Source organism: Kryptolebias marmoratus, linkage group LG2, assembly GCF_001649575.2.
Source record: "Kryptolebias marmoratus isolate JLee-2015 linkage group LG2, ASM164957v2, whole genome shotgun sequence".
In the NCBI taxonomy this organism is placed as follows: domain Eukaryota; kingdom Metazoa; phylum Chordata; class Actinopteri; order Cyprinodontiformes; family Rivulidae; genus Kryptolebias; species Kryptolebias marmoratus.
In genome coordinates this window covers 3,311,133-3,332,706 of record NC_051431.1, presented here as the reverse complement: position 1 = coordinate 3,332,706, position 21,574 = coordinate 3,311,133, and the positions used below count along the sequence as shown (strand labels likewise).

At 48.6% G+C, this 21,574-nt stretch overlaps 2 protein-coding genes across 6 annotated transcripts; both read right to left on the bottom strand.

Moving 5' to 3' along the window:
• Window positions 1-223: 223 nt before the first annotated feature.
• Window positions 224-4,355, bottom strand: LOC108248793. Its single transcript, XM_017437773.2, has 7 exons — window positions 3,992-4,355; window positions 2,544-2,900; window positions 2,338-2,467; window positions 2,158-2,270; window positions 1,134-1,314; window positions 878-1,060; window positions 224-802 (listed from the first exon to the last, which is right to left on the bottom strand). The coding sequence occupies exons 1-7, from the start codon at window positions 4,090-4,092 to the stop codon at window positions 554-556; spliced, it is 1,314 nt and encodes a 437-aa protein (XP_017293262.1). The 5' UTR covers window positions 4,093-4,355; the 3' UTR covers window positions 224-553.
• Window positions 4,356-6,141: 1,786 nt separating this feature from the next.
• On the bottom strand, window positions 6,142-19,281 carry prdm10 (PR domain containing 10). Of its 5 annotated transcripts, none has more exons than XM_017437797.3 (23): window positions 19,237-19,281; window positions 16,501-16,620; window positions 16,187-16,348; window positions 16,039-16,098; window positions 15,843-15,947; window positions 14,841-15,015; window positions 14,508-14,749; window positions 13,584-13,784; window positions 13,078-13,150; window positions 12,881-12,998; window positions 12,663-12,786; window positions 11,896-12,165; window positions 11,272-11,616; window positions 11,027-11,182; window positions 10,770-10,949; window positions 9,720-9,830; window positions 9,438-9,638; window positions 9,219-9,362; window positions 8,887-9,057; window positions 7,931-8,068; window positions 7,683-7,857; window positions 7,501-7,598; window positions 6,684-6,869 (listed from the first exon to the last, which is right to left on the bottom strand). In XM_017437797.3, exons 2-23 carry the CDS (start codon window positions 16,570-16,572, stop codon window positions 6,684-6,686), a joined length of 3,507 nt encoding a protein of 1,168 aa, XP_017293286.1. In that variant the 5' UTR covers window positions 16,573-16,620; window positions 19,237-19,281. The 5 variants fall into 5 exon arrangements, with proteins under 5 accessions (XP_037829539.1, XP_017293286.1, XP_037829538.1 ...); XM_037973610.1 differs by lacking the exon at window positions 19,237-19,281 and adding an exon at window positions 19,175-19,202; XM_037973607.1 differs by lacking the exon at window positions 19,237-19,281 and adding an exon at window positions 18,970-19,114.
• Window positions 19,282-21,574: the final 2,293 nt, after the last annotated feature.

Here is a 21,574-nt window from a genome sequence, read left to right as displayed (position 1 = left end):
GCTCATTTTAGCTAGCGTTCTGCTCGTTTTAGCTAGCGCTCTGCTCGTTTTAGCTAGCGTTCTGCTACTTTTCTCTTTTAGTTTCTGCGCTCGGAGTTTAGCTGAGTTTAGATCAAAGGCTTTAAAAGTTCAGAGGACTCAGTTTTAGTAAAAACAGAAACTCTTCAGTTGACTTTCAGATCAAAATAAAGCGACCAAAAAAAAACTAAAACAAGAACAGTTATTAATTCGTTCGCCACAAGTGGCTTCTTTTAATTACCAGAACATAAATCAGGATTGTGTTTTACAACAAATTAAATCAGTAAACAGGTTTTTTTTTTAAAAAGTAAAAACGTCGGAGATCTAATGAACCTTTAATGATGAAGATTTGAGTTTTAATGTCGGTTTGAGTCGAAGCGAACATAAAAACTGATGAAAATCTGCCCCCTTGTGTCTGAAAGAAGAATAACAAAAAGGCCCTTTTTAAAAACAATAAATACTTCAGCTTGAGGCCAGCAAACGGTCAACGTCTACATGAACCTTCATAAATAAAACGTTTGTTCGGATTTAAAAGTCACTTCCTGTTTCCGGGTTTGGGCAGGCGTAACGACGGGACCTTCAGCGCCATCCTCCCGCGCAGCGATGGTGTTTTGCTCGAACCCTTCGGGGGCGTATCGCTGGAGGTTTGAGGGGGGGCGGTGCTCGAAGGGGCCCCGCCGGCGCCCCCCTCCCGCGGGTTCCCTCCTCCCAGTCCCTCCAGGTGGGTCCGGAAGGTGGCGGTCTGCTGCTCCAGGGGGGCGAGGCTCTCCTGCACCGAGTCAAACTGCGAGGAGACGAGCGTTTCAGCGCCGGGGGGCGGGGTTAAAAGGAACGTTTACAACGAGGCCGCGGTCGGTACCTGCTCGATGTTGGACTGGAGCAGAAGTTCTGGCCAGACGGACTCGCTGCCACCGGCGTTCACCTCGCTGCTGACGTGAGCGTGACTCCAGGTGAGCTCCTGCAGGAGCCGGGTGCTCTCCTTCAGGTGCGCCTCGCAGGACTGAAACCTGAGCCGGTACCGGCCCAGTTCTGCCACCAGCGCCTGGGACCAGAACACAGAGAACTGAAGACCTGACATTCCTCTGAGGGGATGCATATCGCCCGCCGTCGCTCACCTCAGCGTCCTTCTGGACAGACGCCAGGTCTCGGTGGCCCCGGTCCTCCCGTTTGGTGAGCGTGACGCCGGCGTGCAGCTCCTCCAGCTGGACCCAGAGGTCCTGGAGACCCCGCAGCAGGTCCCCCACGCTGGTCTGGAAATCCTGCTGCGCCTTGACCAGGGACGCCAGGAGTCCTGTCCTGCAGGGGACGGAGGGGGACGGAGGGGAAAGTTAGACGGAAATAAACATGTCTTTCTTTTCATTAATAATAAATCCTTGAAGACTTCATACGATTCATTAACCCTCTGAATACAAGCTGGAGATGACTCTCAGCTACCACCACACCAAGACTAAGCTGGAGTTTTTTTTGTGCTCGCTGATGGAGGTTAGCTGTGGCAGCCATCTTGAATCAGGCTGAATAATGTCATCACGTCAAATGTTTAATAATCAGGAAAAAAAAACGTAATTTAGTCCAAAGTTAACGAGTTATTTGGTCCAATAATTTGTACTGAATTTATTTAAAATTATCAAACAGTAATCACAGGATGAACAAGTAAGGATGGCCGCCACAGATAATCTAACTTAAAAAAACCAACACAAAACCGGCTCTAACCCACGGGCCTCACTTTGGGCCCACTTCTGGCCCCTGAGCCTCACTTTGGGCCCACTTCTGGCCCACGGGCTTCACGTTGGGGACCTGTCTGGCCCCTGGGCCTCACTTTGGGCCCACTTCTGGCCCCCGGGCCTCACTTTGAGCCCATTTCTGGCCCCCAGGCCTCACTTTGGGCCCACTTCTGGCCCACGGGCCTCACTTTGAGCCCATTTCTGGCCCCCAGGCTTCACTTTGGGCCCACTTCTGGCCCACGGGCCTCACTTTGAGCCCATTTCTGGCCCCCAGGCTTCACTTTGGGCCCACTTCTGGCCCACGGGCCTCACTTTGAGCCCATTTCTGGCCCCCAGGCCTCACTTTGGGCCCCTTTCTGGCGTGTCCGCTCAACCAAAGAGCGTTTCCACGGCAACAGGCTCCAGATGTTGAGCTCACCTCTGCTGCAGGTAGGAGCAGAGGAGCTTCAGTTTGTCCGTCGGCGTGGCGTCCCGGTCCACCTCCTCCAGAACCAGCGGGGTTCCAGCGTTCTCCAGCGTCTGAGCCACGGCCTGCGGGGAGGAGAACTGGATCAGGGGGGGCCGGGTTCGGTTCTGGATCAGGGTGGACTTTTCTTACCTGCAGCTTGTTGAGGAGGGCCTGGATGTGTTCCACGCTGGGTTCCTGCAGGAGCTCCTGGAGAACACAGAGCAGCAGGCCGTCGGTCAGAGCCATGCTCAGAGGAACCGGGTTCTGGGTCCGAGACATCCTGGAGAAAAAACGGTTCTTAAACGCCGACAGCTTTGATTTTAAATTGTTAAAAAAGAAAACAGGTGAAGCCTCACCCTGAAAACAGGTTCCTGCTGCTTTTAGAAAGAACCACCTGCTGGTTCCGAGGAGGAGGTTCCACCTGAAACCCTGAAGGATTGGAACTCAGAGGGGGTTCCGCTGGACTCCGCCCACGCGGGTCTGAGCTCGCCGGGTTCTCCGGCTCCAGGCGGCGCTTCAGGACTCGGAGACACGCCCCCAGGAGAACCCAGAGCAGAACCAGGATGGACAGCCGGCAGCAGACGTCCTCCGGGGACAGAGACGGCTGCAGCAGCGCCTCCAGCAGAAGGACGAAGCACACGACACCAAACGTCCTCAGAGACCGGGCCAGAAGGTTCTGTTTCGGCTGATCTTCGGCTGATGTTCGGTTCAGACTGAAACGGAGAAAAACCAAAAACAAACAAGCGTTAAAAACAGCAAGATGTTGTTAAAACTAAAAGAAGCAGAACACTAGCTAAAAGCTAAACTAACACAATGCTAGCCAAAAGGAAAAAGTAGTACAACATTAGCTAAAGTAGCCAAAGGCTAGCTAAAAACTAAATAATAGCAAAAAGGCAGCAAAAAACTAAAAGTAGCCAATGCCTAGCTGCAGTAAAAGCATTAATAGGTTAGCTAAAAATATCAAATATTTAGCTAAAAGCTAAAGGTATAAAAAGGTTAGCTACAGACTAAAAATAGCAAAACTTGTAAAAGGTCAGCTAAAAGCTAAAATTAGCAAAACTAACTGAAAGCATGAAGTGGCAAACTGCTAGCTAAAAGCTAAAAGTACCAAAACATTAGCTAAAGTAGACAAATACTAGCTAAAAGTATCAAACTAATAGCTAAAACCTAAAGGTACCAAAAGACTGGCTGAAACCTAAAAGTAGCTGAAGACAAGCTGCAGCAAAAGCTAATAGTAGCAAAACTCTAACTGAAAGTAAAAAGAAGCAAAATGCTAGCTAAAAGCTTCAAGGACCAAAATACTAGCTAAATCAAAGTCAAAAGTTGCAAAATGGTAGTTGAAGTAGGTAAAGGCTAGTTACAAGTATCAAACTATCAGCTAAACGTAACATATCAAAAGCCTAGCTAAAAGCTAAAAACAGAACTTTAGTAGATTTCAGTGTTTTCTATGGTTAAAAAGTTTGTAAATAAAGTTAAATATTTTGAAAAAGCTACAGCTAATGAATGTTTTGAAACATAAACAGCTAAAATGACACAAAGTATTCAGCTGTAGTTAAACTACGGCTGAATCAGCGATCAGAGTCAAGACAGATGGAAACTTCCTCATTTTACTGGCAGCTGTTTCAGTGAAATATGTGTCCAGAATTCAAAATAAAAGCTTGATTTGTCCCTTTTCTAAAGAACTACGAAGGTCCTGAAAGGAATCATTTCCTGCGGGGAGACACGGAGTCTTCGCTCGTCCCGACAGGAACGAGTCAAACCAAGAAAACCATCGTTGATCGAGCTGATTGAACCCAAACCCTACCTGCGCCGAGTCCCGGAGCTCGTCCGTTTACCGTCCCCGTCCCCTGCGTATCCCCGTATCACCCCCTGACCTCTGGGGTGGACGACAGTCAGGCACGGCATGGCCTCCACGCGAACATGTTGGCTGAAACTGCGTCCGAGCCATGAGGCGGCGAACCTCCACCTGCATGGGACGGGATCACGCCTCCGGTGACGAGCGCGTCAAACTGGTCCGACCTGAAGACTTCCTTTATCGGGACGGTGGTTTGGTCTCCTTCTGCAGCATTCCAGCCAGGCGTGGAACGTGTTCAACCCTACTAATCTGGACGGAGCGGAGGACAAGCCCTGCTCCACCCAAACACAAACAACCAGTTGGCGCTCAAACGGGTCGCTTATCTCACCTGGGAGGCCCAATTGTCCCAGATTTTAACTACTGACAGGTCTGAGGCCATGCCGCCATCTGGTGGTTAGAAGAAGAATAGAAAAGACAGAATTAGACAAGAAGTACTGAGAGTTCGGCTGGTCCAGGACATGTCTGAGGACAGCAGGACAGTGGTGAGGTGGAGGAGGGACAGATAGCTTCAATGTGGAGGTGGGAGTGCCTCAAGGATTGTCCCTGTTCCTTCCTGTTTGCTCTAGTGATGGACAAACAGAAGAAGTCCCTGTGGACTGTGATGTTTGCAGAGGACATCATGATCTGTGGTGAGAACAGGGAACAGGTGGAGGAGAACCTGGACAGGTGGAGACAGGTGGAACAGTGAGGGCACAAAGGTGCAGGACTTCAAGGACTTAGGGTCCACTGTCCAGGAGAACAGGGAGTGTGGCGAAGAGGTGAAGAAGAGAGTCCAGCCAGGATGGAGCGGATGGAGACCAGCCATGTTGTTTGGTTTGGAGACAAAAAGACAGGAGACAGAACAGGAAGTGTCAGAGCTGAAGATGTTGAGGTTCTCCTTGGGAGGGACGAGGATGGACAGGATTAGGAATGAGGTCATCAGAGGTCCAGCACAGGTTGAAGGACTGGGAGATAAAGTTAGAGAGGACAGACTGAGATGGTTCGGACATGTCCAGAGGAGGGACAGAAGGATGTTAGAGACAAAGAGGACATATATGGATGCAGTTAGAGAGGACATGGAGGGAGTTGGGCTGAGGACAGAGGACGCAGAAGACAGAGTTAGATGGAGGAGGACACCTCGCTGTGGAGACCCCTGAAAACAGCTGAAGAAAACCAGGTGACTCTTCCCTCGTCAAACACCATTTTTTTGCTACTTCTAATTAGCCATTTGATAATTTTAGCTTCTAGCTAGCATTTTGCTACCGTAGTTAGCCTCCTGCTACTTTTAGCTACCCTTCAGTTGCATACACATTTTGTAGCTAGCTACTCGATAACTGTAGTATCTAGTTAGCTTTTTGCTATTTGTAGCTAGCATTTTACTACAACTGTTTTTTTAGCTAGCCCTTTGTTACTTTTGGCTAGCTTTAAGCTGATTTAACAAACATTTCGCTCCTTTAGCTCCTAGCTGTGCTAATTTTAGCTAGCATTTTGCTACTTCTAACTAGCCATTTGATTATTTGAGTATCTAGCTAGCCTTGCTGTTTTAGCAAGCTTTTTGCTACTTGTAGCTAGCATACTACTGCTTTGGTTTTTAGCTAGCCCTTAGCTTTATGCTAATTTAACAAACATTTTGCTCATTTAGGTTCTAGCTATCATTGTGCTACTTTTAGCTAGCCTTTTTAACCAGCTTTTTGCTACTTCTAACTAGCTATTTGATCATTTTAGCTTCTAGCTAACATTTTGCGTCTGTTGCTGCTAGCTAGCCCTTAGCTTTACGCTAATTTAACAACCATTTTGCCCCTTTAGCGTCCAGCTACCCTTGTGCTACGTTACCTAACCTCTTGCTACTTTCAGCTACCCTTCGGTTACATGTAGCCTTTAACTTTTAAGCTACGTTTTGCTTCTTTAACACCCACACTGGGTTTAAACAGATGAAGTTATCATTTCGGCTGAGTCTGAAGCGTCTAAAAGCTTATTTTCAATTAGGTTTTTGTCATTTATCTCCTTCAGAGGCTGAACTTTGACCCCTGAAACACTTATTTGACATTTGCTCTGGAAACGAGGCGGGCGATAATGTAATCGCCTCTACAGTGATTATATTTCTCAAGAAAGAACGAAGCCGAGCGAGTTTGTTTTTTAATCTTTTACTATAAAACCACATCAGAGGAGACAAAGACAAAGATTTAGATATTAAAATAGTTCTTCTAAACTTTACAAACCGAGGACAGAAAACAAAAACATGATTTGATCAACACTGTTTGGAGACGACGTCCTCAGAGACGCAGTCGGGACGAGTTTAATGTTTGCTGCTCCTTTTACAAATAAAACACGAAAGTAAATGTTCGTAACGTAACAAATCTGCATTAAAACTTCCCACTACATCACAGAACAACGTTAGAAACACAAAATAAAAATTAAAAAAAGACTCCAGCTCTACGTTTCAGTGCATTCCTTTAAAAGTAGTGTTCAGTTTTATTTTTATATTCTATTTAAATTAAAAACTTCATATTTATTCTTTGACGTGGACTCGTTTTTATCTCCCAGACGGACACATAAAACTGTGCCGGTTTAGTCTCTGCAGGTCCATTTCTTCATTTATTAAAACAAAAAAACAAAAACGGCGAGGAGGAGGAGGAGGAGGAGGAGGAGGAAGGTCTCCGCTTCACGGCTTCGTGATGTGAACCTCGCTGGCGCCGCTGCTGTTGGTGGTGGCGGTGATGATGTACTGCGTGGCCGTCGGGGCGGCGGGCTGCTGCTCCAGCGGCTCGGCGGCGTTCTGGGCGGCGCCCTGAGGAGCCGCCTGCTTCGCCTCCAGCTCGCTCTGACCCTCGGAGATGACGTAGTGCGTCTGAGGGAAGGAGGAGGATGTTTCAAATTTTAAAAAAATAATCGTAAATGTAAATGTAAATAAATTCTTATAAAGCCACATTAGCCTAGCATTAGCTAACCCTAACCCTAACCCTATCCCTAACCTCAAATGTTAAATTAAACCATTCTGATTCTGGATTTTATGGCAGCGACTCATCTGATAAAACAGCTGTAAAGTGAGCGGGACGAATCAGAAACATCTGGAGGAGCTTTTAGAAACTAATGAGGTTAATTGTCAGCAGGTCGGTGAGAGGAGTGGAGATAAAAAGACGATTTTAGAGGCTGAATCTAAAGAAGTAATGGGCAGAGGTTCACCAGGCTCTGTTCTGCTAGAAACATCTGAGGTCAAAGGTCAAGGCTGGTTCTGGTTCTGTTCTGTAAACACAGTTCACCGTGCCGTCCACAGATGCTGCTTAAAGCTCTATCAGGCAAAGAAGAAGCCAGATGTGAACAGATGTGTCTCCTCTGGACCAAAGAGGTGAACTGTTCTGAGGTCAGCCTGCCTCTCTGATGGTATGGGGGTGCATTAGTGCCGCCAGTCTCCTCGGGTCCTGGTTCTGCTCCTCGTTCTTTTGAACGTTCCTGAACGATCCACAGAAACCCGGACTCACCGTTTTCACCTGGTTGCTGCCGACTCCGGACACGGGCGCGCTGGCCTCGGCGATGACGTACTGAGCGTGCGGCAGCGCCATCATCTGGATCTCAGAAGCTGGAACAGCAAGAAGTTCAGGACTTATCCTCAGACGCCGCAGAGCGGACCGGCTCAACTTTGACCGGGAGGTGAAAGACTCACGGTAGCCCCGGTAGTTCCAGTTCCCGGGTATGTAGGCGTGCTGCACGGCGCCCGGCTGCTGGCCGCTGCTCGCCTGCAGGGAGTGGCTCTGAGCTAAGGTGACGGGGGTCAGCTGGGCGGGGCTCAGGTCCTGACTCGGCTGCTGGGAGGCGGGGCTCAGAGGCTGGCTGGTTCCCTGAGAAGAGGAGAAGATGGCGTGAAATGAAAACGGCGGCACGGCGCGGCAAGGGTCCGACCCGCCGGCTTACCTGCGTGGCTCCGGGGGCCGCGCCTGAGGCCTCAGACACCTGGATGTGCTGCACCTGGATGGAGTGCTGGCTGTAGCTGTGAGGGTCGTGGAGCTGGTTCACGTCCACCGCCGGAGGCTGGGCGTGAGGGGAGGACGCCTGAGGGGACAGAAGACACGCGCTGAGTCCCGCCGGCTGCTGGGGTCAAAAAAACTACGGCTGATCGAGTCTCGGCTGCTCTCCGAGGAGGAAAAACAAAAACTACAATCAGAACACGAGCTAAAAGATAAACGCAGCAAAGGTAAAGGTAGCAAAATGCTAACTCAAAGCTAACAAAAGAACAGCTAAAAATGGTGAGAGACTAGCTAAACGTAGCAAAAAGCTAGCTACACAGTAAACATCGCAAAATGCTAACTAACAGTAGCAACAGACTAGCTATAAGCTAAAACTGGTGAAATGCTAGCTAAATGCAGCAAAAAAACGACTAAAAACAGCAAAATGTTAGCTGAAAGTACCAAAAACCTAGCTAAAACTTAAACATAGCAAAATGCTAACTAAAAGCTAAAAGTAGCAAAAGGATAACTAAAAGCTAAAAGCGTGAAAAGACTAGCTATAGGCTAAAAGTGGTGAGGGGCTAGCTCAATGTAGCAAAAGGCTAGCTTTAGACTAAAAGTAGCCAAAGGGTAGCCAAAAGTAGCAAAAAGCTAGCTAAAATTTAAACAGAAAAATGCTAACTAAAAGCTTAGAGTACCAAAAGACTAGCTATAAGCTAAGAGTGGTAAAAAGCTAAGTAAAGTGGCGAAATGCTAGCTAAATGTAGCATAAGACGGTGAGTCGATGAAGCTAAAGATTAAAGTATAAAAGTTCCTGGACGAGCCGAATGTTTGGATTTTTTAACAGTGAAATGTCCGCAGACGGGTTTGGACTGAAACCGCTGAACCGGGTCTGGAGCGGGTCTGAACCGGGTCTGGACTCACCGGGGCGACCTGGACCACCTGCAGCTGGATGTGCTGCGGCTGCGACAGGCCGCCTCCGGCCTGCGACACCGGGATGTACTGGATCCTCTGGTAGTCCCCCGGAGTGGCCCGGTAGTCCGTGGTCAGCGTCTGGGACAGTTCTGTCATGGCCTGGGTCAGCAGGTCCGTGGTCTGAGGGGAGGACGTCACACAGGTACAAATAAATCAATAAATCACACCTGATGGTGTCCGATACCTGCGGCGTATCCGTTAACGCCATCGTTCTGCCGCCTGAAACACCAATCAGACCCCGACGGCGGCGGTTTTAAAGAGCAGGAAGTGACCGTCCTCACCACGACGGCCTCGGCTGTGGCTCCGTCGGCGCCGATGACGGCGGGAGCAGAACTGATCACGGCCGTGGTCAGCGGCGTCTGGATGGCGTTGGCCAGCTGGGCGAACTCCGGGTGCTTCTTCCTGATGTGCTGCACCATCTTGGTCTGACGGGAAAAGACGTTTCAGCGTGAGGCTCGGCGCAGTGGAGCGGCGGGCGTGTCCGGCGGCGCACGCCTTACCTTGCTGCTGTACTGCTTGGCGCAGTGCGGGCAGCAGACCGGCGCCGTGGCGATGGTGCCGGTCAGCTGGGTGTGCGTGCTCAACATGGGGTCTGGCTCTCCAGGAGCGGCGGGGCGGAGCTTCCGGATGCTGGGAGGGAGTTCCGCTCCGGGGTGGTTCTTCAGGATGTGAGCTTTCCTTTTACTGGCGCTCTTATAGACCTGCGGGGACACGGGGCGGTTAGCTTAAGCTGCGGGGTCAACCAGCCGAAGAAACGAGAGCCGAAGGTCGGAGAAACGGACCTTATCGCAGTACTGACAGAAGTAATCCCGGTTGGGTTTGATGATCGGGAGCGTCAGCTCCGGAACGTCGTCGATCCGCATCTCAGGATGGCGTTTGGATAAATGATTCACCTGTGAGCCGAAGAACAGAGAACAGAGCTAAAATACCGGAGTTTAGGAACAAACTACAGAAAACAGATCGACGCTGAATGACTCAGAACATCAGCTAAAGGCTAAACGGCTAACTAAAAGTAGCAAAGGCTAGCTAAAAGCTAAAAGTATCAAAACGGAAGTTAGACGCTAAATGTAGCAAAAGGTTGGCTAAATGCTTAAACTATAATTGTAGCTAAAAGTAGCTAAAGGTTAGCTAAAAGTACTAAAAGCTAACTAGAGGCTAAAAGTAACAAATGTCTAGCTAAAAGCTGAAACAGAAAAAGGTCAGCTTAATGCTAAAAAGGTGCAAAAGGCTAGCTAACACAAGCAGAATGGTATCTAAAAGTAGCAAATCAGTAGGTAAAAGCTAAGTAGCATAAGATTAGCTCAATGCTACAAAAGACAAGGTAAAAATAGCAGAACATTAGATATAAACTAAAGTAGCCAAATGCTAAAAATAGCTAAAGGTTAGCTCAAAGTACTTAAAGCTTACTGAAGGCTAAATGTCACAAATTTCTAGCTAAAATCAGAAAAGCAAAAGGTCAGCTAAATGCTAAAAGGTGCAAAAGGCTAGCTAACACAAGCAGAACGGTATCTAAGAGTAGCAAATCAGTAGGTAAAAGCTAAGTAGCAAAAGGCTATCTGAAAGTACTAAAGGATAGCTAAAAGTAGCATATCTGTACCCAAAAGCAAAACGTAGCAAAAGGCAAGCTAAAAGCAGCAGAATGGAAGCTAAAAGTAGCTAAATGCTAACCGAAATCTAACTACAACAGATCCAGATTTCAAAGACGACTGAAAAGATCTCAAAGTATTTTAACATTTTTTAACTAAAGTCCCAGCTCCGCCTCCTGGATGAGCCAAACGTTTTGATGAACAGCTAAAACAGCCGAAGGCGAGCAGAAAATCCCTGCGGCTCACCAGCATTCCTCGGCGGCGGAAGCCCATCATGCATGGCCTGCATTTGAAGGCGAAGCTCTCGAAGTCGGAGGTGGGGGTCTTGGTCTTGTGGGTTTTGGCGCGGTGCGTCCGGTCGGACTTCTTGGCTTCCCGGTCGGGATTGTGCATCCGCTGCATGTGTTCCCGCAGCTTGTCTTTCCTCTGAGCGTCGCAGGGAAACAAAGGAGCGGCGTTAGGAGAGAATACTCGAACCGCCCCCGCCCCCCGCCGAGGCTCACCTTGAACTGTTTGCCGCAGGTGGAGCACAGGAAGTCCTTGCGGTCGGAGTGGCGCAGCATGTGCAGCCGCAGCTTGTCCGGCCGGCAGAAGGCCTTTTCGCAGTTCGGACACTGGAAGATCTTCTCCGAATGGAAGCAGCGGATGTGCTTCTTCACCTGGAAGGAGAAAAAAAACAAAACCCCGAAACCTTCAGCTTCGCCCTTCAACGCCACGCGGAAGAAGTTCGACTCTCCCGCCAACCCACCTGGATGAAGTCCGTAAACGTCTTCTTGCAGGAGGGACAGGTGAAGCAGCCGTCCACAGAGTGGACCTCCACGTGGTCCTTCAGCAGCTCCAGCCTCTCGAAGGTGTCGGGACAGAGGAGGCAGGAGTAGGAGCGGTTCTCCGTGTGCTCCACCAGGTGGTCCTCCAGGGCCGAGTCGCTCAGGAAGCTCTTGCTGCAGATGTGGCAGGAGAAGGCGAAGGCGTCGCGCCCGTGGACCCGCAGGTGCTGGTCCAGCTTGTCTTTGTCCCGGAAGGCCTTCCCGCACAGCGTGCACTTGAAGGGACGGAAGCTCTTCCTGATGAAGAGGTGCTGCAGCGCCGCGTTCTGGAAGAAGAGGGAGAGCGTTCAGACGAGGAGCGGCCGGAGGAGGAACGAAGCTCGGAGTCGTTTCACACCCAAAACAAAAGAGTCGGCACAGTTTTCCCATCATCCTCCAGGTTCCACCTACCTGCACATCCATCTGAGAGGGAAGCTCGCAGTGAGGAAGAGAGACATCAATCAATCAAACTTTATCGATAAAGCACCTTTTACACAAAGTGCTTTACACAAGATCAGAGCGGAACAAAAAAAGGGAAGAGGTAAACGGACTCCAAACGGACTCACCCGGATTTTCTTGGCGCGCTGGACGTCCTGAGACGTGAGATTCGATTGGCCGCTCGGCGCCGGGTCCTCCTTCAGCGGGCCGGGCAGGTCCGAGTTGGAGGACGGTGCCGTGGACTCCGGGAGGCGCTGCTCGGCGGGGGGGACGAGCTCCGCCCCGGCGCCGGCCTCCTCCTCCTCCTCCGGCTCCAGCTCCAGCTCCACGTCCTTCACGCCGTTCTCCGCTCCGTCCGTCCGCTCCTCCAGCGGCTTCTCCGTCAACTCCAACATCTCCTGATTCAAACAGACAAACAGGATTATTACAGAATTAAATATGGACGTTTCAACGCCGCTCTCAGTGGAGCGAGGAGGAGGAGCCACAGCTGGAGGCGCTACAGCACCGCAGAGCCGTTTGTTAGCCGCCAATAAACACCAGAAGACAACGAGTAGAGGTACGTTCTAAGGGATCGAGCAGAGGACGGCACTGGGAGTTTACGGATCTGAGCTCGAGTTCCCCGACAACCTCAGGACGAAGGACGAAGGCCTCCATCGTCATCGTGGAGGCGAGAAACGGCGCTGACATCCATCTGCAGCGAAACGGGAAGAGTGGATACACGAAAAGCTGCTTAACGAGCTGCTTAACGAGCTGCAGCTGCTGACACTGCCTCCCAGGAAGGCGCTAAGCTGATGCTAGGCTAATGCTAGGCTAATGCTTCAAAACACTGCTCGTGCTGCAGTGAGCTGGACGCAGTGAAAACACGTCCCTCGGACACATCAAACAGTTGTCTTACGCTCGTCTTGTCTCCGTTGGCGTCCACAGGGGGCGGGTCCAGGCGTAGAAACTTAGGCGGGCGCCCCGGCCTCCTTCCTGTCCCGAACCTCTTCCTGCCCCGTCCTCTGCCGCGACCTTTGGATCTGGGAACAGAGAGCAACAGCGACCGGGGTCACGCGCCTGGGACGGACAGAGGGGACGAGCCGGAGGCGGGGGGGGGGCGGCGGTGGGGCTGACCTCGTGACGGAGCTCAGCTTGTCGTCGTGCATGTTGAGGTGAAGCTGCAGCTGCTCCGAGCTCACGAAGCGCCGGTTGCACTCGTAACACGGCCAGTTCCACTCCTGCTCCTGCAGGACTGAAGGGACAAGACGGGCGTGAGGACGAGGGGGGACAAGAGGACGCGGAGGACGACTCGCCTGACGCTGACAGCTCACCTTTCCTCTCTTCTTCTGTCACATCGTGGATCTTCTGATTCACAAACTCCGCGTACGACGCCGCGTACCACACCTGCAAAACAAAACCAGCAGACGTTCGGCTGCTGTTTCAAACAGCCGATGAAGCAGCCGAAGGATCTGTAAGTTGTCACGGCGACATGGCGAGGAAAACCAAATAAAAACCCGCCGCAGGGTCAGGTGTGGGTTCACGTTCTTTGTATTCCCGCAGATTTTAATTTAAAACGCTAAAAAATAAAAATTGTCTTTTTGTCCCCGATGGACGGGGGACAGATCAATTATTTTTATTTTAAAACTTGTAAACTCGTCACGTTGGAGGTGGAGCTTAAACCTTTAGCTTGGAGGCAAACGCCAAAGTTAAAAACTGTTGGTTCTGGAGGGAAACGAGTCGTTCAGATTAGCAATTATTCTCAGAATGAACGAGTCTTCAGCTGCGAACTGGAGCCATTTTGTTTCGTGGCGCCTGAACGCCGCCGCTCGCCGCTGACCTTCAGCTCCTGCTTCGGCTGGATGTGTTTGATGCAGGTGTAGAAGATCTCCGAGCCGTACTGGTACGCCACCAGGTTCTGCTCCAGGTGGTTCCGGGCGGGCCGGACGAACATCATCCAGTTGCAGCCGTCCTCGTCCGACAGGTCGAGCCACGTGTCGCTCGGCTTCTCGCCGTCCTTCGCCTCATCCAGCAGGCACAGCTGAAACGCCCGGGAGAGAGAGGTGAGACCTGCCGAAACGCCGCGTGACGCTGAGAGCGGAAGGAGCCGAAGCTGAGTCGGCTAAACGCCAGCTGAAGGCTAAATGTAGCAAAACACGAGCTACAAGCTAAACGTAGTGAAGGATGGCTAGAAGCTAAAAGCAGCAAAAGATTAGCTAAACGCTTAAAGCAGTGAGAAGCTAGCTAAAAGTAGCAAAAGCTAGTTGAAAGCCAAAACTAGCAGAACGGTTGCTAAAAGCTAAAATTAGCAAAATAGTTGCTAAAAGCTAAAACTAACAGAACAGTTGCTAAAAGCTAAAACTAGCAGAACAGTTGCTAAGAGCTAAAACTAGCAGAACAGATGCTAAGAGCTAAAGCTAGCAGAACAGATGCTAAGAGCTAAAACTAGCAGAGCAGTTGCTAAAACTAGCAGAACAGTAGCTTAGAGCTAAAACTATCAGAACAGTTGCTAAGAGCTAAAACTAGCAGAACAGATGCTAAAAGCTAAAACTAGCAGAGCAGTAGCTAATAGCTAAAACTAGCATAAGAAGACAGTTTGCTGAAGCAGATTTCAAAGAAGAAGAAACCGAAGATCTGAAATAAACGTAAAGATGTTGAAAACACTGAACTAAAAGTTTTAGCTCTTATTTCCTGAACGAGCCGACAGCTTTGACTGAAACTAACGGGAAAACAGCGGGAACGTTCCGGCGGCGGTCCGACTCACCTTCAGGTGGAAGAAGTGCTCCTGCAGCTCGCTCTGGGGAACCAGGGGCGCCTCCACGGGGCCGAACTGCGTGCGCTTCGGGATGCGCCTCTTGGAGAAGACGCCGCCCAGGAAGCGGTCGATGTAGAGGATCTGAGGCAGGCTGGCCCGGGCCTTGGACAGGACCGGCCGGTTGGGGATGGGGTGCAGAGGACCGTGGAGGGGACAGTCCGAGGGGTTGGCGCAGTTGCACTCCTCGCACCCTGAGGGCGCCGCCATCGGGAGAAAGACGGCAGAGAGTCAAACCAACACGTTCAAACCGAGCGCTGCTGCACGGCGGGAAGCGTCACTCACAGAGGCTGTGAGGGTCGAACGCCTGAGGCTGCCGCAGCTCCCAGTCCTCCAGCTCCGAGTCGTCGTCCTCCACCTCGTCCGAGTCGTCGGTGGAGTCCGTGGCTCCCAGCGGGCTGGTGGGGGGGTCTGTGATGTCGGCCATGTCTGCCAGCGAGTTGGACGCAGACAGCTGCTCCTGCGCAGAGGACTCAGATTATTTATCTCAACTAAAAACAAACCCGAGGAGTTCTCCCTTTTACAAATCCGTCCACTGTTGTCCCAGTCGAAGAGGCGGGGGACACTCTGGACATGTCTCCAGTTCATCACAGGGACACATAGAGACAAACCATCACCCTCTCACTCACACCTAGGGACAATTTCAGGGTTACCAATGAACCTGACCTCACGTTTTTAGTCTGTGAGTCGAGGAGAACTCCATCCTGAAAGGCCGGGAAGCGACCTGCGGCCTTCTTACTATGAGGCGACAGCTCTAACCACTGCACCACTGCACCACCAATAAACACAAACTCATCGGTGAAGGTCAAAGACATCCTGATTCATTCGTTCGCTCTTTATCTTCGACCTGAAATCCTCTCAAACAGGTGAAAATCGTTGCGTTTCGTGACTGACTCGACGCGGCGGCGGCGCAGATTTACGCTGTGAAAACAAAAAAATGGCGTTTCTGATGACCCGAACTGGACTCGCCGCAGAACGTGAACGCAAACGTAAAAAAAAGTTCTCCTGAACTTCAGCGAAGGCTGCAGTTTGAACGAGTTCACTGCAGTTTCCTCGGATATGCCGCCATGTCATTCTGAAACGCGGGTACGCAGTCAATGTAAACAAAGAACTCTGCCGAAAACTACCTGGAAGCTTCGAGTCATGTGACCGGCCTACGTTAGGGCGACGTCTGCGCAGGTAAACAAACACGGGCGGTCAGTTTAACCTTTGACCTATCAGTGACTTCGGCTGTTTCCGCAGGACAACAGGCACTCGGCCCCACCTTGCGGGAGGGCGTGTCCTCACCTGAGAAACGGGCTCCAGGATGGCCTGCGGAGCGTCCGCCACGTTGCTCAGGACGTGCAGGTTGGCAGCGTTCATGTTCTGCCCGCCTGGCAGCAGAACCGTCACCTGCGAATCGGAACCGGAAAGCCAATGATTTCTTTATTTACTTTTGTCTTGTGGCGCAAAGCGCGGCGAGCTAAACGCCCGCTGAACCCACCTGCTGAGTCGTGCCGTCCTGCTGGATGTAAGCGACCTGCGGCTGGTCGGCGAAAACCGTCTGGAAGGAAAAAAAAAAAAAACAGGAATCAAGACAGAATTCTGTTTCCTGTCTGGACTAACAGTGCGAACGCCGCCCGCCATCTTACCTGAGCGCCATCGGCGGGGTGTATGTAGACCAGGGTGTGCTCCGCGGACTCCACCGAGGTGTACGAGCTCCCGTCTGCGGCGTACACCACCTGCTGCTCGGCCCGCTCCGCCTGATCGCCGCCATACACGATCTGGGCCACGGCTCCGCCTTCGAAATGCACCTGCGGTGCCCAAAACAGGAAACACGAGGGTTTCAGAACACCTGCGGCTTCGTTTCGGCCGAGCTAACACTCGGCGCAGTTAGTAGCCGAGAGTCGCCCTCGCGACCACAAACAGTGAGAGCTCCGCCCCCTCCTCGCCGCACACCCTGTACCTGCGTGGGGTTGCTGGAGTCATCGCTGACGGTCTGACTCCAGACGGCGGACGCTTCCTGCTTGGTCTCCATGGCAACACAGCGCCGGGCCCAACCAGGTCGCTACCCTCCTGATGCGGGCTGGCGGGAAAAAACAAAACACCGCGTTTTCATGTTAGCATTCAGCAGGTTCCACTAAAACAACATTTCATCTTCTTAGCTTTTGGCTACTGTTATTCAAAGTTTAGCTTTTGCTTTGATAACTTTAGCTTCAAGCTAATTTTGCTGCAGTTAGCTTTTAACTATGGTTTAGCAAATTTAAACTTGAAGCTACTATTTTGCCAATTTTAGCATTTTGCTAAAGTTTTGCTAATTTAAGCTTTCAGCTGCAGTTTTGTTACCACTAACTTTTAGCTACAGTTCAGCTAATTTAGGCTTTTATTCGGTTTTTATTCGGTTATTAGGTTTTGCTCGGTTTAGCTTTTTGCAACTTTTTTTAAACTTTAGATTTTTACTGCAGCTTTTAGCTACTGTTTTGCTACAATTACATTTTTGCTGCAGTTTTGCTAATTATTTACATGTAGCTACAGTTTTGCTACAGTGTTGTAGTGTTGATAATTATAGCTTTTAGCTTTGGTTATGCTCAGTTTAACTTTTTGCAACAATTTTGTTAATTTTAGCTTTTTGGCTGCAGCTGTAATGTTAGCTTACAGCTATCATTTTTTTTACAAATAGCTTCTAACTAAAGTTCAACTAATTGTAGCTTTTATCTTTGGTTTGGCTACATTTAGCTACCATTTGCTCATTTTAGCTTTTTCTATAATTAAGCCATAATTAAACTTTTTTTTTCTGCAGCTCTGCTGATTTTAGTTTTCAGCTACAGTTCTGCTACTATTAGCTTTTAACTACAGATTAGCTGATTTTAGCTTTAAGCTAATGCTTTACTAAATTTTGATTTTAGCTGTGGTTTAGCTGAAGCTCTAATTTTAGATTTCAGATAATTTTGTTACAATTAGCTTTTAACTATAGCTTAACTAATTTTAGCTTTTAGCCATAGTTTTGCTACATCTAGCTATCAGCTACTATTTTGCCAATTTTAGCTTTTTGGTACACTTTTGCTGAATTTAGATATTTTGCTGCAGCTCTGCTAATTGTAGTTCTCAGGTAGTTTTGTTCAATTAGCTTTTAAGTACAGATTAGCTGATTTTAGCTATGTTTTTTTCTACATTTAGCTATTAACTTTTATTTTACTCATTTAGCTTTCTGATACAAATTTGCTGTTTTTAGATTTTTATTAATGCTTCACCAAATGTAGATTTTAGCTGTGGTTTTGCTACATTTAGCTATTAGCTTTTATTTTACCAATTTTAGCTTTTAAGTACAGATTAGCTGATTTTAGCTATGTTTTTTTCTACATTTAGCTATTAACTTTTATTTTACTCATTTAGCTTTCTGATACAAATTTGCTGTTTTTAGATTTTTATTTAGGCTTTGCTAATTTAGTTTGCTACACTTAGCTTTTAGCTACAAATTAGCTGATTTTAGCTTTAAGCTAATGCTTCACCAAATGTAGATTTTAGCTGTGGTTTTGCTACATTTAGCTATTAGCTTTTATTTTACTCATTTAGCTTTTTGATACAAATTTGCTGTTTTTAGATTTTTATTTAGGCTTTGCTAATTTAGTTTGCTACACTTAGCTTTTAGCTACAAATTAGCTGATTTTAGCTTTAAGCTAATGCTTTACCAAATGTAGATTTTAGCTGTGGTTTTGCTACATTTAGCTGTTAGCTTTTATTTGACTCATGAAGATTTCTGATACAATTTTGCAGATTTTACATTTTTATTGAAGCTTTGCTAACTTAGTTTGCTCCAATTAGCTTTTAGCTACATTTAGCTACTGTCTAGCTAGTTTTAGCCTCTGTTGGTGCTTGTTTTGACTTGAATTCAGCTACTAATGAGCTCGTCGTTCGGCTCTCAGCTGTTTTCTCCTGCTCCTCCGGATTACAGCCGGTAATCTGAGGCAGGCTCCGTGAACCGGCGGCTCTCAGCTCGAGCTCGAAGCGGACACTTGGCGCTCTTGGCGGGGGTAACGGCGGGGGAAAAAGCCGGTCGGATCTGGAGGCCGCCCGAGCAAACAGCGACCAAATACGGCCGCGCACTGGCTCCAAAGCCCGGCCGACGACCCCGGTTCCCCACCGCCCGTTCTCTAATCGAGTTGGTTTAATCGGAACAGATTTTATCTTCCCCCCCCCATTTTAACCCCGCAGGTTCTCGGTCCCAACCGGACCATACCACAGAAACCAGCGGCGCAGGAACGCGGGCATTCCGCGGCGCCGCAAACATGAGCAATACGGCCGCGTAGCCGCGACGTGAGGCCGCACAGTCGGACTAACTCGACTCGCCGGACCGCAGGAGACGGGTCGCGGTTCGGGTTTTTGCTCAGAACCGATTTTGAGTCGCGCCGGGGCCGAATTGTTTGCGCAGACTCACCCGTCCCCCATTTTGGGTTGCGCCCAGCCCTTCAAGTCTGCCGTGAACGAGGAAGACCCGGACTCCATTTTGGGTGGGACTAACGACAACAGCGGCGGCCGACACAGAAAATAAACACATCTCCCGCCGGAGGGTTCGCCCCGCAACAACCCGCAGAATTAATTCCCGTGGACAGAAACACCCCGTTCACAATGAGGCTCCACACCTGATCGCTACTCAATCCGATCCTTTTTTATATTTTGTGGGAAACGTTGAAGTTGTTCTTACCTCAGAATGGTAGCTGCAGAGATGGCCGCATTGCATATATTAACATAATCTGCCTAGCAACACGCGCCGGCGCGGCCTCTGATTGGTCGCTGCCACCTTTCGCGCAAAACGCTCCTTTTTCTGTTTTAAAACACAATTTCACCCAAATCGGACAAAATATCGTCTTGGAATTTAAAGGCATAATAATACTGGTTTAATTACTGATCGTGTGTCCTAAAATACATAACATTATTTTTAAATTTAAGTCGCCAAAACATTAGCCAATCAGAAAATTTAGATTCGAAGTTGTCCAATGGGATTCAACCTGTCTCCAAATAAACGTTTTTTTGTCTGAAACTTCATTTTTTCAGTAAAATTTCACCAAGAACTACTTTCTGCATATTCTGTGAAATAATACTTGGCTTTAAATATCTAGAAAATATATTTTTTTTATAAATGAAAATATAAATATATTCCACAATCCAAGGGTTAACTAGAACTGCGAGTCGTTAGTGCCCCCTAGTGGGTTATGAGTTTATTTACACTTTCAGGAAATAATCCTTTTTTATTACAATTTAAGTCTGTACCAATTATCCTGTCACTTGTTAAATGATTGTATTTTTAAAGTTTCTTATGTAACCCTCCTATATGTATGCATTTATTTAAATGGTAGATTTTAATACACATCCATTTTTGTAGTTTATAACAGCTCTTTTGTTTTAAACAAACGCATCACAAGGAATACATGACACAAACACTTTATTTATTAATCCAGTACTACAACTAGACTTTACTTTCAGAAAAGATTCGGGCTTCTTCTTTATTTTATTTTACTTTATTTCAACACTTTATGTCGCAGATTTGACCTGAAACAGAAGAAAGCCTTCTTTCCTGTTTCAGCTGATTTTAAGTGCTGCAACACGTGATGCTGAGAGTGAAAAGCGGGGATCATATTCCTCCATATTGGTTTACTTGTGGTTCCTAGAGTTTGTAAAACGGGAGGCAGAGATTTCAGTTATCAGGCTCCAACTTCCAGTTTCTGTCTATGAGGCTGACAGCCTGTCTACTTTTAAGACTTTCCTTTATAATAAATCCTATAGTTGGGGTCGGTTTGGGTTTCCTGAGGTATCCCTTAGTTTTGCTGCTGGAGGACAAACTGTCCACATGTCCTCACTCTGCTGCTGGAGGACAAACTGTCCACGTGTCCTTTAATTCTGCTGCTGGAGGACAAACTGTCCACATGTCCTCACTCTGCTGCTGTCTTTACTCACTCTACTCTCCATGTTTGTAATTATTTCCATCATTAACATGTTTTTCTTTGTCTTACTGACCATAGAAACTCCACCTGGACCAGTTATTCTGTCTTTGTCTCTTTCCTGTCCTCTAATCCCAGCTGGTCGAGACAAATGGCAGCTCGTCCTGAGCCTGGTTCTGGTTCTGCTGGAGGTTTCTCGCTGTTAAAAAGAAATCATTTCTTTCCACTGTTGCCTTCACGCTGCAACGAAGTGAAGATGCTTCCTCAGAGAGATAGCTTTTATTATTGGTGTTTTATAAATCATGTGAAGGTTTTTAAGACCTGAGACGACTTTTGGTGCAACTCGGTGCTGTATAAATAAACCGAATAACAACAAAGCAGAAACATCTGGAAACATTTAAACTGGGTGTGTCGAACTGTGAACCAAAATTATAAAAACTATTTTGAAAGCCTTTGAGCTCAGTTCCATCGTTAACTGAAAGCACTTTGAAACTTTCCTGGTTTTTTCCATTTCTGGGGGATTTTCTTGACTTTACAAGCAGGAACACCAAGGATCTGGGAGTCCTGTTCCTGAGTGATGGTAGGATGAACGGGTCGGAGCTTCGTCTTCAGTAATGAGGACGCTGCTCCGGTCGGTCGTGGTGGTCCATCTATCTTCCAACCCTCAGCTGTGGTCATGAGGTTTGGATCAGGACTGAAAGAACCAGATCCTGGATCCAAGCAGCTGAAATGAGCTCAGCCTCAGAGATCAGGTGAGGAGCTCCATCATCTGGGGGGAGCTGCTCCTCCTCATCGAAAGGAGTCAGCTGAGGTGGTTCATCTGATTAGGACACCTCCTGGAGGTTTTTCAGACATGTCCCACTGGGAGGAGACCTCGGGGCAGACCCAGAACTCTCTGCAGGGATTCTGGATCCTCTCAGGTCTGGGAACACCTTGGGATCCTCCAGGAGGAGCCGGAGAGTCTCTGAGGAGACGGAGGTCTGGGTTTCTCTCCTGGACCTGTTGACTCCTCGAACCCGACCACAGATAAGAGGGAGAAGATGTTTGGATGGATTTTTCCTAAAGTTTGACTGACTTGTTCAAAGGGACAAAGAAGAACGTTTT

Coding starts and splice junctions, on each gene's coding strand:
- LOC108248793 (XM_017437773.2), bottom strand. CDS start 4,092: ATGCCGTGCCTGACTGTCGTCCACCCCAGAGGTCAGGGGGTGATACGG. Junction 2,901..3,991: donor AGCTCCGGGACTCGGCGCAG/GTAGGGTTTGGG, acceptor TCTCCGTTTCAG/TCTGAACCGAACATCAGCCG. Junction 1,315..2,157: donor TGCTCCTACCTGCAGCAGAG/GTGAGCTCAACA, acceptor CGTCCCCTGCAG/GACAGGACTCCTGGCGTCCC.
- prdm10 (XM_017437797.3), bottom strand. CDS start 16,572: ATGGAGACCAAGCAGGAAGCGTCCGCCGTCTGGAGTCAGACCGTCAGC. Junction 9,831..10,769: donor TCCGCCGCCGAGGAATGCTG/GTGAGCCGCAGG, acceptor TTCGGCTCACAG/GTGAATCATTTATCCAAACG. Junction 9,058..9,218: donor CCACAGCCGAGGCCGTCGTG/GTGAGGACGGTC, acceptor TCCTCCCCTCAG/ACCACGGACCTGCTGACCCA.